At 41.2% G+C, this 13,806-nt stretch overlaps 2 protein-coding genes across 2 annotated transcripts in view; one reads left to right on the forward strand and one right to left on the reverse strand.

The window, feature by feature from the left end:
• Positions 1-10,233, reverse strand: part of LOC139814732 (uncharacterized) — a gene marked incomplete at its 5' end in the record, with an annotated part of 81,279 nt that extends 71,046 nt beyond the window's left edge. The window contains one exon of the mRNA XM_071781206.1: positions 10,146-10,233. Coding sequence (XP_071637307.1) covers positions 10,146-10,233 — 88 coding nt within the window. The remainder of the gene's footprint in view (positions 1-10,145) is intronic.
• LOC139814736 (uncharacterized) lies at positions 433-10,150 on the forward strand. The gene is made up of 7 exons (XM_071781215.1): positions 433-2,972; positions 3,053-3,238; positions 3,357-3,422; positions 3,506-3,586; positions 9,378-9,464; positions 9,599-9,658; positions 9,910-10,150. Exons 1-7 carry the CDS (start codon positions 2,914-2,916, stop codon positions 10,058-10,060), a joined length of 690 nt encoding a protein of 229 aa, XP_071637316.1. The 5' UTR covers positions 433-2,913; the 3' UTR covers positions 10,061-10,150.
• Positions 10,234-13,806: the final 3,573 nt, after the last annotated feature.

Below are 13,806 nucleotides of genomic sequence, written 5' to 3' on the forward strand. Positions count from 1 at the left end.
GTCGCCCTCCAAACGAGGGGATTTCGCGCCGCTCCCCGCGTCAACCCTGACCGCAAAGTTTTTCCCGACGGGTATCGATCCGTCATGCCGTGATTGCATGATCCCGGAAAAGCGAGTGATTGGTCGATACGCGTCGTGCGCCCGAAAGCTTCCGAAACGGGCCCGCGAAGGGCCGCGAGAGCTAAGAGTCTCCGATAGTCTAAAAGAGTACTCTGGTTCACGAGGTCGTACACCGCCGTGCATCCGTTACCGTTCTCGGTTACTCCGTTTCACGCGGTCTTACATATACCGTCATGCACACGGGTCTATCGCTCTTTGAGAGCACCGCTAATTGTCGCGCCGTTTGTGCGTCTGCTGCAACCCTCGCCACCGCAAGCGGTGAATATCCGAGTTTTAGTGCGCGCTCAGTGCCGCGCCATTGTACGCTCAACAATCTCGATTGCTACTGCGATCGACAAACATCATCGCGTCTTGTGCGTCAAACACACAAGTGCGACTTGAGTTAACCGCCTCAAGTGCGTGCGTTAATTCAAATAACGCTCAGTAATTGCCCTCGCTACCGCGACCGGCTATCATCTCCGCGTCAACGCAACCGACTCACGAGCGCGCAAGGTACCGCGCTCTCTCATCGTTGTACGAGTGCGTTCACCATTATTGTACAGACAGACTAAATATATTTTGTGCATTACTCCAAGTTTTAAGTGTCTTCTTCCTAACCGCACGCCGGATCCCTGTCGGGGTCGAGCCCGGCGTTCTTACGCTAATTGGCGAACCAGAGTTACGCCCGGAACAGAGATTCGCCAACAGTGTTATCAAGTATTGTCCCAGGTGAATGCTGGTGTGCTTATTCACTTTCCAAACACCACAGTTGGCGACGAGGATGCTTGATTAGACTCACGACAGTGCGCATTTACCAGTGAAAACGCGCTGGAAACCAATGTCTGGCGACGACACGCAAACCGGTTGGATTTGGAGACTCGGCAAGGATCAGTTAATTGACGAATTACAAAATCGAGGAGTGCCGGTCAGAGCAAACAAAAAACGCGACGACTTGCGCGCGTTGTTGGTGGATTTCGTGCAAAGGAATAAAGGGCCGTCCGAGAAATCAAAAATCGCAAAGACCGAAGCGACTAGAGTGCTCGATAGCGTTCCGAAAACACGAAAATTCCGAGCAAGAGGAATCGTTCGAGTCCGCTCACGATTCAGATACAGAAAGCATCATGTCCGACAGTTCAAAAATCAGATTTTGTCTCGGCAAAGACAAATTGGATACATTTGTCGAGAAGCTAGAATTTCAATTTTTAGCACGTGACACCACCGTAGACGCAAAGAAGGCTGCTATACTGTTCACCTCAATGGATGACGACGCGTATGAATTAATTAAGCACTTGTGTGTTCTCCAGCTAAATTGACGGAAAAAAATATGATGAGCTAACGAAATTGATGACAGATTATCTGAACCCAAAGCCTTCCGAGGTGTGATGGAAAGAAGCCAATTCTACAAGGCGCGCCAAGAACAAGGCGCGAGAGCGTTGCTGAATTTGCCGCACGGCTAAGAAAATTGTCGCTAAATTGCAATTTTTCAAACCTCAGCGACTCTTTCCGCGATCAACTCGTATGTGGACTACGAGATCAAGAAACAAAAGTGAAACTGTTTGAAACGGAAAATCTACGTACGACTCTGCAGCCCTCAAAGGAGCGACAACACGTGAGACAGCGCTGAAAAATGCATGAAATTCATCCACAAGCGATAAGAAAACTCTTTAGCCGAGTTGGAGGGGAAAATCGCACATTCCTGCTTCATCGCGCCAGCAGCAAAGCGCCGAACGTCAAGGCCGCGAAATGGTGTGTTGGAATTGCCGCGGACGCGGCCATACGCGCAAACAATGCCCAAGCCCCGAGCAATTACCACAACAACAACACCGCGATGAGTGGCAGCCAGCTGCGGAAAGCCAGGGCACCGCCGAAATACATGTAAATATCGGGATTATACGTGCAAGCATTGCCAGAAGCACGGACACATTCAAAGCGCCTGCTACTCCAAACGTGCGCAAGCCAAGCGATCGGTAAAGAAGATGGACAACGCGACGGCAGCGAAGAAGAAGACATGGGCGAGAAGACGGCGAACGCACTGCACTTTGTGAACCATTTTATCAGATGGAGCTCGACGGAAATCAATGTTTATACAAAAAACTTGCAAGTGGAGATTGCGACGGCGAACCGATGTTTGTGAGGGTAAGCGTAAATGGTGTGGATGTCAGTATGGAGATTGACACAGGTACTTGAGCGACAGTGATTTCCGAAAAAACCTTGCACGACAGTCTAAAACACGTAAAAATGAACAAAACGAGCGAAAATTTACCTAGTTACGACGGTAAAACTATGCACCCGATCGGAAAATTGTCAAATTTAACAGTAAAATTTCAAGGAAAATTACGTGGTTTAGACTGCTAGGTACGGGCACAGTATATACAGTAGCGCAACTCCTCTGATTTCGTGTTGGCCAAAACGGATTGCGCATGCGCGAAATAAAGCACTACCTCTGTCTCTTTTCTTCTTACTCTCTTTCCTTTTCTAACGGATTTAGAGGCGCATTTAAATGCTAAGGCGTTAAAGTGCTATAGACAGCTATAGATTGACTTGATAAAAGTCGGAAAAAAAATTGTGTAAAGTGTGTGATTGTAAAGTGTGTGATTGTGAAGAGATTTGTGAAGTGATTGTAAAGTGATTTGTGTATTGGAAGCATAGGAAGGAAAGTTAACCTGTATAAATTTTATACAGGTTTTCTTTTCTTTGAGAGCACTTTGATCTTAGCTTTGTTTCAGATTTTTTGCTACGAGAAGGAATTAGAAAATGGAAAAAACCATTAAAAACTTGGAAAAAGAAAGTCATTGATGTGCAGTGACAGGATGTATGAGCACCATAAATGTGGAAAAACGACACTTTTTTCTTTTTCCAAAAGAACATGATAGGTACAAATACTATTTTAATAATTGTTTACATTATTATTTTATTATTTGCGTAATTTAATTAATTATTCTGACATATATAGGTGGTTGGCATGGGTTCAAGCATGCAGAAGATCAGATTTAATACCGAAAGGCCCCGAGTATGCTCACCGCAATTGTCGATTGTGCCATGTACATTTTGAGGAAGATAAATATAAAATGGTCAAAAGTCGAGCTCGCCTTCATCCAGATGCTGTACCAACAAGATGTTTAGAGTTCACTAATAATAAGTAAGTTTTTATTTATATTAGTTTTAATTACTCTTTATTTGGAAAATCTATAGTTTTGTAATACTTTAGAATATTTTTGATAGTAATATAAAATAATTAAAAATATATTATTTTACAGCAGTACTACAGCTTCTACAGTATCAACGAATGTAATAGTATCAATGGAAAATGAAAACAATAATGTGTAAGCTATTTTTGCATTTATCATAAAAATATTAGAAAAATTAAATTTAAATTAACACATAACTCAAATCAACTTTTTTCCAGAAGCACAATAATGGACAACGATGAGGCTTTGAACATTGAACAACACATGTCAATGGACACTGTACAAGAAGAAACAACAGGGTGCGTCAAATAAAAAATATATATATATATATAGGAAAAAAAGGCTCTTGTCCTAGGTCCTTAATTCTCTCCATCCATCATAAAAAGAATTTATAGTGAAGGGGATAAGAGGCTACAAGGGTTCGCAAGGATCCTGTAAAATTTCAGTCTGCTTCAGTCTGCTGGTAGCAATCAAATGCAGAAATACTCAAATCGATGAAGAATTTAAAATATCAAAAAATATAAGAAATATCTACAACTCTTTTTTCTATTTTTGAATTTATAATATTTTATAACATAGTTAACTTCAAAGAAGATGTATGAATTTTTTTATATTTTTTCAATTATTTTAATGATGTGTATAAAATGGTCTACATGTCTGGTTCCGGCATCGAAATTATTGTCCCGTAATCCACTCGAAACGTTCGTCGGAAGCATCGTCACAATTCGTTCATTTTGCAGATCATCGCGAACGCTCTCGAAACGAAACGCTTGGCTTAAACGAACACGTGATCGTCACCAGTATACACTGTTGAGGCACGCGGATCGCAAGTAATTGAATATTGGTTATAAAGAGGTTTATTATAGAGAACGTTACATAGAGAGTGGACACGTGTGTAACCGACAATGGTAAAGAGCGGACTGAGGAGGTAGAGGAAGTGGGGGGGTATACATGGGCGCTGCGTGCGCACACTGGTATCAGGCGCGGGGGCGCCGGTCTTCGTTGTCTCCAGGTCGCCATTTCCAACACTCCCCCTCGACCTGTGTGCCATCGATGTCCCTAGATATGATGTCATTCGACGCCCAGGGTGCGGAGACATTTCTTGAGTTTAGGACCAGCCAAGGGTTTGGTCAATGCGTCCGCAGCCATCTCGTCCGTGGGAACGTATTTTATGGTTACTAGGTTTCTGTGAACAGCATCACGAACGAAATGATGCCTGGTGTCGATGTGTTTCGACCTATTGTGATGCACAGGATTCTCCGCGAGCATTCGAGCACCATTGCTGTCGCAGAAAAGAGTCGTTTTGGCCGTGTCCTCGAAACCAAATTCGATGAGTGAGCGACGTAGACAAATGGCCTCCTTGGCGGCCTCGCAGAGGGCCATGTATTCGGCCTCCGTAGATGACAAGGCGACGACGGTTCGTTGCTTGCGTAACTCCCAAGACACGATGGATTTTCCTATTTGGAAAGTAAAACCCGTGTAAGATCTTTTGTCGAGTGGGCAGTTGGCCCAGTCAGCATCTACGTAGGCTGTCAATGAGCCACCGCATTTTGGAAAGGTTAACCCTGTTGATTCCGTCCCTTTCAAGTATCTCAAGACGTGCTTCGCAGCATTCCAATGAGCTTCGCCGAAGTAGTCGTTGAACTGGCTGAGATAGCTGACGGCGAAAGAGATATCTGGACAGGTACAAACCGACAGGTACATGAGGGATCCGACCAGTTCACGATAAGGTAATCCCTCTCCAGATTTTTGGTCATCTCTCTCAAGCTTGATTCCTGGCTCGAGTGGTGTCTTCTTCGGTTTACAATCTATCATGTCAAAACGATGAAGCGAATCTCCCTGGTGAGTGCGGATTGTTTTAGGTGGATTCCATTTTTGTCTCGTAGGAACTCGATTCCTAAGCATCTCTTTATTTTTCCGGAATCCTCAAGTTCGAACTTTGTGCTCAGAAAGCGTTTTAAATCGGCTATCCTTCGCGGGTCCTTTGCGGCAATTACGACGTCGTCGACGTAGGTTGCGATTAAGATGATGTCTTCACCCTGTCCAATGTAATAAACGCACGGGTCCGACGATGATTTTGTGGCTCCATAAGCTTCCATGGCGTCGTTCGAGGTCTCGTGCCAACATCGGCCCGCTTGACGGAGACCGTATAGCGCTTTATGCAACTTGCATACGGTGTCTCCCTTTTTGATCTGATCCAGCATATGTGCAGCTTTGGTGCGTGTAGCTGAATCTCCTTCTTGTTTCAATCTTTCGAGCACGTTTATCAAGTACTGAGGAATTTCCATGTATATTTCCTCCTGTAATATACCGTTTAAGTAGGCCGTCGTTACATCGACGTGGTGGATCTCCATGTCGAGCTGAGCCGCCAGAGCGACGATCATGCGGATCGAACCCATCCGAGCGACCGGTGCAAAAGTCGCATGAAAATCCAGTCCGGGACGCTGAGAATACCCCTTAGCTACGATGCGAGCCTTTCGGCGCTCGATTGTACCATCCTCGGAGTATTTGTTTCTTAGAACGAATCTGCTCCCGACGGTGCTCCGGTTGCAGGGACGGTCGACGATGGACCATGTTTCCTTGTTCAAGATTGATTTCACTTCTTCCGACATGGCGCGATACCAATCGTCCGAGTCGGATCCCTGCAGGGCCGATTCTGTAGTCACTTTTGTTTGAAAAACGTAATGTTCTTGGTAATCTGCAAAGTTTGCGGTCTGATATTGCTTCGCGGGTCTCCCCCTTTGCCCGGTGCGTATCAGCTTCGGTCTTCCTGGTCCTCTTCGGCTTGGAATGGCGGCGGTGTCGTCATTTTCGGGGGCCCGATCTGCTGCAACGTCGTCCTCAATGGGGTGCTCGGGGGCGTCCTCTTCCTCGTCTTCGTCGATGTCATCGGATCTCCCATCGGAGGAGCTAAAGTCCTATGTGACTGTTTCCGGCTCGTTTCGACCAGCTTTCCCGTAAACGTCTGTTCCGGTAAGAAGCGGAGCTGGCGATTGTGTCGAGTCTATCTCGGAAGGGAAGAAGTCGTCCGATTTATCGTGCGAAACTTTGTCGCTGTCGGAATGTTTCCGAGATTCGGCGAACTTGATGTCTCTGGTGACTACCACTTTCTTTTCCTCGGGGATCCATACGCGAAAACCTTTATTTTCGTTCGAGTATCCGACGAACGTACCGATCTTCGATCTTGGCTCAAATTTTCCGATGCCTGGTTTTCTGTCAAGGACATGAGCGTCGCATCCGAATTCCCTGAAGTAATCGACGTTAGGAGGGCGTTTGACCCATAGTTCGTATGGTGTCTTTCCGTCTAAGACGCTGGACGGGCACCTATTTCTTACATAATTCGCGATGTTTACCGCTTCGGCCCAAAAATATGTAGATAGTCTCGATCCCAGAAGCATGCAGCGAGCCATTTCCACGGTGGTGCGATTGCGTCTTTCCGCGACTCCGTTTTGCTCCGGGGTACGTGGAGTAGAGAGCCTCCGTTTGATACCGAGCTGCTCCAGATAATCATCAAAGGCCTTGTTGTTGACGTACTCGCCCCCGTTGTCGGATTGCAGAGATTGGAGTTTGGCGCCGGTTTTCCTTTCGGCGTAAGACTTGTATCTCTTGAAGGCTTCCAGGGCTTCGTCCTTTTTCTTCAAGAAATGAATCTCGCACCATCGCGAATAATCGTCAATGAAGGTTATGAAGTAGAGAGCTCCACCGTTGGACGAAGAACGCATGGGTCCACACAGGTCCGTGTGAACGATTTGTAACGGCGACGTACTCCGTTCCAACCTTCGCGAAAAAAAAGGGCGCGTCATCTTTCCACGATTACATATATCGCAATTTGGACGAACGGTCGGATCTTTAATGTCCATCCCGCGAACGCATCCGTTTCTATCGCACTGGATTAGATTGCGAAAATTTAGGTGGCCCATGCGGCGATGCCAAATCATGAAATTGTCCTCGGTCGATACAATCGCGGCGGAGGTTATGTCGTCGGCTCCGTTCTCACGGGAGGATCCGTTTACGTAATACAATCCGTTTGCGCGGCGCGCGATTAATGCGACACTATCACTGCGATCATCGACGATATCGGCCTTCGTTTTCGTAAAGATCACTGTGTATCCCTTGTCGGTAATCTTTCCGACGGATAAAAGATTCGTGCGGTCCGGAACATACAAGGTATCGGTGACGTTTATTTTCTTCGATTGACCTTCGGTCTCGGTTGTGATGGTCGTCAGTCCTTTTCGTCAGACGACGTGTGTGGATGCCCTGTTGGCCAGGTTCAACTTCTGTCCCGCCGTTCCACCTATGTAGTCGAACTTTGACAGATCCTTACAAAGGTGGGCGGTGCTGCATCCACTGTCCAAACACCAATTTGCGTCTTCCGTTACAATGTTCGCGGCTTCTTCGTCCGTTTTGTGATTCGCAGTTTCTTCGCGCGTGTCGATGGGTCTCACCTCAGCACAGAGACTCATCACGGCATCGACTTTCTTAGCCGATTCCTTTTCGGATTGATTCGTTTTCGATTGACACTCGTTTGCCTTGTGCCCCACTTTCTGACATCGATGACAGCGATATTTAAAGGTTTTATTACTGTCCCCGCCCTTTGACGGTTTCTTTTTATTCGCGCCTCTTTTAATCATAAGAGCACTCGCGGACTTGTCGGATGAGTCACCTTTTCGCGCGTCGTATTCTTCCGTGATTTTAATACGTAACACGTCCGCGGTCGGTAGTTTGTCACGCGACTCGATCGCGCATCGAAAATTTTCAAACGATTTCGGAAGGCTGTACAACAACATCACTGATAACAGATCCTTGTTGATGTCGATATCCATCTCTGCGAGTTTATCGACGGTGTCAAAGAAGTTTCGAAGATGCTCCCTGACGTCTTCGCCTTCCGCCATGCGCCGTAACATGAGATTTTTCATGAGAGTCGCTGTCCGCGCGGGCCCTCGCGATTGGTAAATGACGTGTAGCCTATCCCATACTTTTTTCGACGTATTATGGCTTTTAACCTGTTTCAGTTTGGGAGGACTGATCGAGAGGATGATGTCAGACTTTGCTTTTTCGTCGTTGATTTCCCATGTCCTCACGGCTGTCTCAGAAGCATGCAGGGTCGTTCGCGACGAGGGCAGGTATCGTGTTTTTGCCGCTAACGTATTGCCATCCCTCCGTCTTCACAAGCAGCGCTTGCATCTGAATCTTCCATGTGTCAAAGTTCTCTTTATTCAACGGTTCGATTCGCACTGAGTTTGTTCCGGCCATTGTGATATCGCGTAATAGATTCTACGAGCGTATTCGCGAAACTTGGATGCACTGCGTGCGTAATGGCGTCCACTCACGCGATTCCCTTTTCGACTGTTGTTCTCTGGGTTACGTTCTCGCACGCGTCACTTGGCGCGTACCGTGTCTGGGCCCATAACCAATGTTGAGGCACGCGGATCGCAAGTAATTGAATATTGGTTATAAAGAGGTTTATTATAGAGAACGTTACATAGAGAGTGGACACGTGTGTAACCGACAATGGTAAAGAGCGGACTGAGGAGGTAGAGGAAGTGGGGGTATACATGGGCGCTGCGTGCGCACACTGGTATCAGGCGCGGGGGCGCCGGTCTTCGTCGTCTCCAGGTCGCCATTTCCAACATACACAACTTGTGCATTTGGTTGCTACCAGCAGACTGAAGCAGACTGAAATTTTACAGAATCCTAGCGGGTTTTTGTGGCCTCTTGTCCCCTCCACTATAAATTCTTTTTATGGTGGACGGAGAGAAGGACCTAGGACAATAGCCTTTTTTCCTTGGAAAAGTTTTCTTATATGATGTACGAAATATGCACGTGTTGAGTTTGGAAACTAAAATCGATCGGTTTAGATATATAGAATGTGGATTACGCGCGTTGCTCTTCTAATAACATTGAATAATATCGATTTTACGTATCATTTCTATCTTCAAATATTCGATTAATTATTTGAATTTTTACAAGTGATTTTGTCCGACGTGAAATATAATTTCATGTTTAAGAATCGTCACAATTACCACACATTTTATATACAAATATTAAAACCAAAATCGTAATAGCTCATTTAACTCGATTTTTTTGTAGCAATACATGTTTCAACGTTGGAACGTTTGAGATGGATCTGGATGTACAGATTGCAACTCCATCAACAAGCAGAGAAGAAAATAACAGGTAATAATAAAAGACCAGTAATTATTTTCATAAACACTTACCAAAAACAATATATATAATAATTTTTTTCAATGTTTGGAAAATATTTGAATATTGTAATAAAAATAACATTCTTTTAATTATACCTTTTGCAGTAACTTGCAATTACCTGAACCTGAACGTGTAATGAATAATGATGCTGAAATTGCTGGACCGTAAGTTTTATTTATTTTACTTCAATCTATATATCTCTTTAGCCCGTATCAGACTACAAATTGGGATTGAGATTGGATTGAAATTTAATCAATCAGAACAGAGAAAACTGATCTCAAGTTTAGTAAACTTTGCTCTGATAAAATTTCAATCCAATCTCAATCCCAATCCGTAGTCTGATACGGGCTTTACTGTATTAATTTATCATCTGTTTTTGCAATCTGTAAGAAATGTAAATATTTTGTGTGCGCAGGAGCACATCTGGCACATGTACGAAGACCCAGCAAGCAAATATGTCTTCCGACAATTCTCCTCGAAAGACGAAACTGAGATTGAAGAATAAGAAGTTGAAAGCGCAAGTTAAAAGTCTGCGAGAAACGATTAGACGGTTACGAAAAGGTTAAGTGCCAAACTCCAAAAAAAAAGCAGCAAATGCGGAGGATGCGGATCAGTTTGAGACTCTGCGTACATTAGGAAGTAAGTTATTACCTGTAAGGTTTGCGAGATTGTTGTCGGCACAAATTGATGCGCAAGTAAAACGTATAGTCGTGGTAGAAGGTACAATCCTGAATTTAAAAAATTCGCATTATGTTTATATTTTTCAAGTCCGCGAAACTATAAAGAATTGAAGAAATCAATTCCATTACTCTCAATACGTTGTTTACAATCATTGACTCAAACGTGGAATATTGCACCTGGTTTAAATAATAAAATTTTTGATACTTTAGCATTAAAATTAAAGTCATTGCCTCTGATGGATAGACATTGTATTTTATGCGCGGATGAGATGAGTTTAAAATCTCATTTATTTTGTAATGTATCGCGAGATGAAATTATTGGGTTTGAGGATAATGGAAAGGAAAAATCATCTGTACCTGCAAAAAACGTTTTTGTTATAATGGCACGTAGCATTGCAGGAAATTGGAAACTTTTCTTATGTTATTGTTTTGTCGAAAGTACATGTCGGAATCATGATTTAAAAAGTATAATATTTGAAACAATAATTAAATTAAGAATCAGTGGTGCAACAGTACATGCATTAGTAACAGATATGGGATCTAATTTTATCCATTTATCTCGCGAGCTAGGAATTTCGACAAAAAACTCAACCTTTTTAGTTGAGGAGGAAGAAGTACTTAACATTTTTGATACTCCTCATTTATTAAAAGCAACACGCAATAATCTCCTGAAGCATGATTTTCAGTTTAATAATAAAATAGCATCATGGACTCACATTGTTCAATTTTATATGAAAGATAGTAAACAATGGATAAAATTGGCACCTAACTTAACGAAATGCCATATTGAACCCAATGGTTTTCAAAGAATAAAAGTGAAACTTGCTTGCCAAGTATTTAGCAATCGTTGCGCTGCAGGCATGTGTACACAAATGTCTCACGGTTTACTTCCAAGTGAAGCAGTTGGAACCATTGATTTATAATAGACCATTTCGATAAATTATTTGATATTTTGAATTCTTTTACTGCAAGTAGCCCTAAAAAATATGGTAAAGTTTTTACCGGAAGCAAAATACAACAACAGTTTTTAGAAGAAATGATATGCTTTTTGAAAAGTATTAAAGTCATTGATAAAAAGGGTACTAATGTAAAAGTAAAATACTTTGAATGCTGGCAGATAACGATTAAAAGTATAATAAAACTTTGGGAAAAATTAAAATGATTACAATTTTCCATACTTGAAAACACGTAGGATTAATCAAGATTGTCTCGAAAATTTTTTTGGTTCGATTAGACAACAAGGTGGTAATTCTTTAAATCCAACACCTATACAATTTTCACGCGCTTTCAAAAAACTGTTCAGTATAACATTTCTGAAACATCCAGATACGCAAAATTGTGCTCCAGATGGAGATGATATGTCAAGTCTAATTGGGACACCAAATTCTACTTCATCTACCGTATCTGAATCTGTTCCATCTTCAACGCGTATAATTTTAGACATCCCAAATCATGATTATTATACAATGGATCTACCAGAAGAAAATGCATTTAAATATGTATGTGGGTACCTAACAAGAAAATGTTTAGAAATTCATTCATGTGATACATGTATAGACTATGTAAATAAAAGCAAGGCTACTTTTGATGATACAACGTTATATTCTTCATTTCGAGCTTATGAAAACAATGAAACAAACATGTTCGGGAACTTGATTGTAGCAAGCGATGATTTCTGTTTATATATACATAAGTTGGAAGAAATATTTGTGACAAATTTTGAAAAAAGTTGTTTTCAGAAAAATATTGGCAGTTACTTATTTCAGCTTGTGCAAAATATAATTTTTGAACCGCCGTGTCCGCGCATTTTCCTAAAATATTTCTTATCAAATTATTTTTGCGTATGCGTATTTATTATACATTATCAGAACATAACAAATCATGTAACAAGAAAGAAAGTAAGAGGAAAAATAGAAAACTTATAAATATTCTACATTTATAAAAAAAAACTTTTTTCATCTTCATTTTTTATATTTGTATCTAGCCTTGTTTTTATAAGTATTTATGTAATTATATATTCTTAATTTTATATTCATTATTACTATTATTATATTATTTTTGCTTTTTGTCTGTCTCTCTTTTCGATTTGTATCGAGGTGGATCGAGTAGCTGAGATACGAATAGATGAGAGAGGTTGGTGAAAAGAAGCTGAAGAAGTTTGTGTATTATTATTAGTATTACAATGCGCGAATTATATATATTTAGTTTTTAATATTAATAAGCCATGCAATTTCTTTTGTGCAATAGCTTAGCATTGTCAGTAAAGTTTTCAATAATATGTATTCATTATTTGTAAAAATTTATCAAGTATTTATAAAATGTAAAAATTTTATTAATATATATTGACCACATATTATCGTATCATTAAAAAATTGTGTTTATTACTACAAAATGTATAATATATTTAATATATAATATATTGTAAAATGTGACATATTTTATAAAAATAAATAAATGTATACATTTAATCTAAAAAGTGTTGAATTAATTTAAAATGTTTACATAATTTCTTTGTGTGTATACTATGTGTGTATACTTTTATGTGAGAAAATTAATCTATATATATTATATGTGTGTTATATACTTGATTTACATTTATATTCCTGACTTGAATTTTATATAATATATATTTATATATAACATACTATTATTATTAGTATAATATTTCATATATTAGTATTTATATTTCATTATTTTGCATCATTAACAATTCATCTATTATTTATGTAATATTTTTTAATATTTTAATTTCTTTTATTTTTTACGCGCGCATTGTTAACATTGTACATCGTTAACAATAATTCTGCATAATTTTTATTGAAACTAACCCAGCAAACACAGAATACACCTTTGATAGCAAATTATTGTCGCCAAGATGGCATCAAATTCCGAATTTGATGCCATCTTGGCGACAATTTGCTATCAAAGGTGTATTCTGTGTTTGCTAGGAACAGACATAGTTGTATCTCGCGCCAACTGCGTTAAACTAACCTCAATATGGGCTAACGAGTACGAAAGAAAGAGATGACGAAGAGAGAAGTGAGACAGAATACTGCTTTATTTCGCGCATGCGCACTCCATTTTGGCCAACACCAACATCAAAGGTGCCGACCGAGAGTTGCGCGCTACTGTATATACTGTGGTACGGGCCCAGCGCTCATAGGCCGACAATGGCTTGCAGCATTCGGATGCTGGCCATTGCACCTCCGTGCGAATAATGTACAATCTATAAATAAAATAGAACCAAATAATTTAGCTGATTATTTTTCGAAAAAATACGCGGAATTGTTTAGTGATACTCTACAAAAGCAAGTCAAAAATCCATTTGAAAAAGGATGCTAAGCCTATAGCACTGAAATGTCGACACGTTCCACACGCGTTAAAACCGCTGATTAAAAAAGAAATTGATAGATTAGTCTCACTGGGTCACGTAGAGCCAGTCAAAGTCAGCGAATGGGCTACCCCGATAGTACCCGTATTTAAGAGTAACGGTAATGTACGAATTTGCGGAGATTTTAAAATAACGGTCAACCCGCACATTATCATGAATAAACATCCGCTGCATACAATCGACGATATTTTTCATGTCCTGCAAGGTGGTATGTCGTTCACAGAGTTGGACTTGCAGCATG

This window comes from Temnothorax longispinosus, chromosome 6, assembly GCF_030848805.1.
Source record: "Temnothorax longispinosus isolate EJ_2023e chromosome 6, Tlon_JGU_v1, whole genome shotgun sequence".
Classification (NCBI taxonomy): domain Eukaryota; kingdom Metazoa; phylum Arthropoda; class Insecta; order Hymenoptera; family Formicidae; genus Temnothorax; species Temnothorax longispinosus.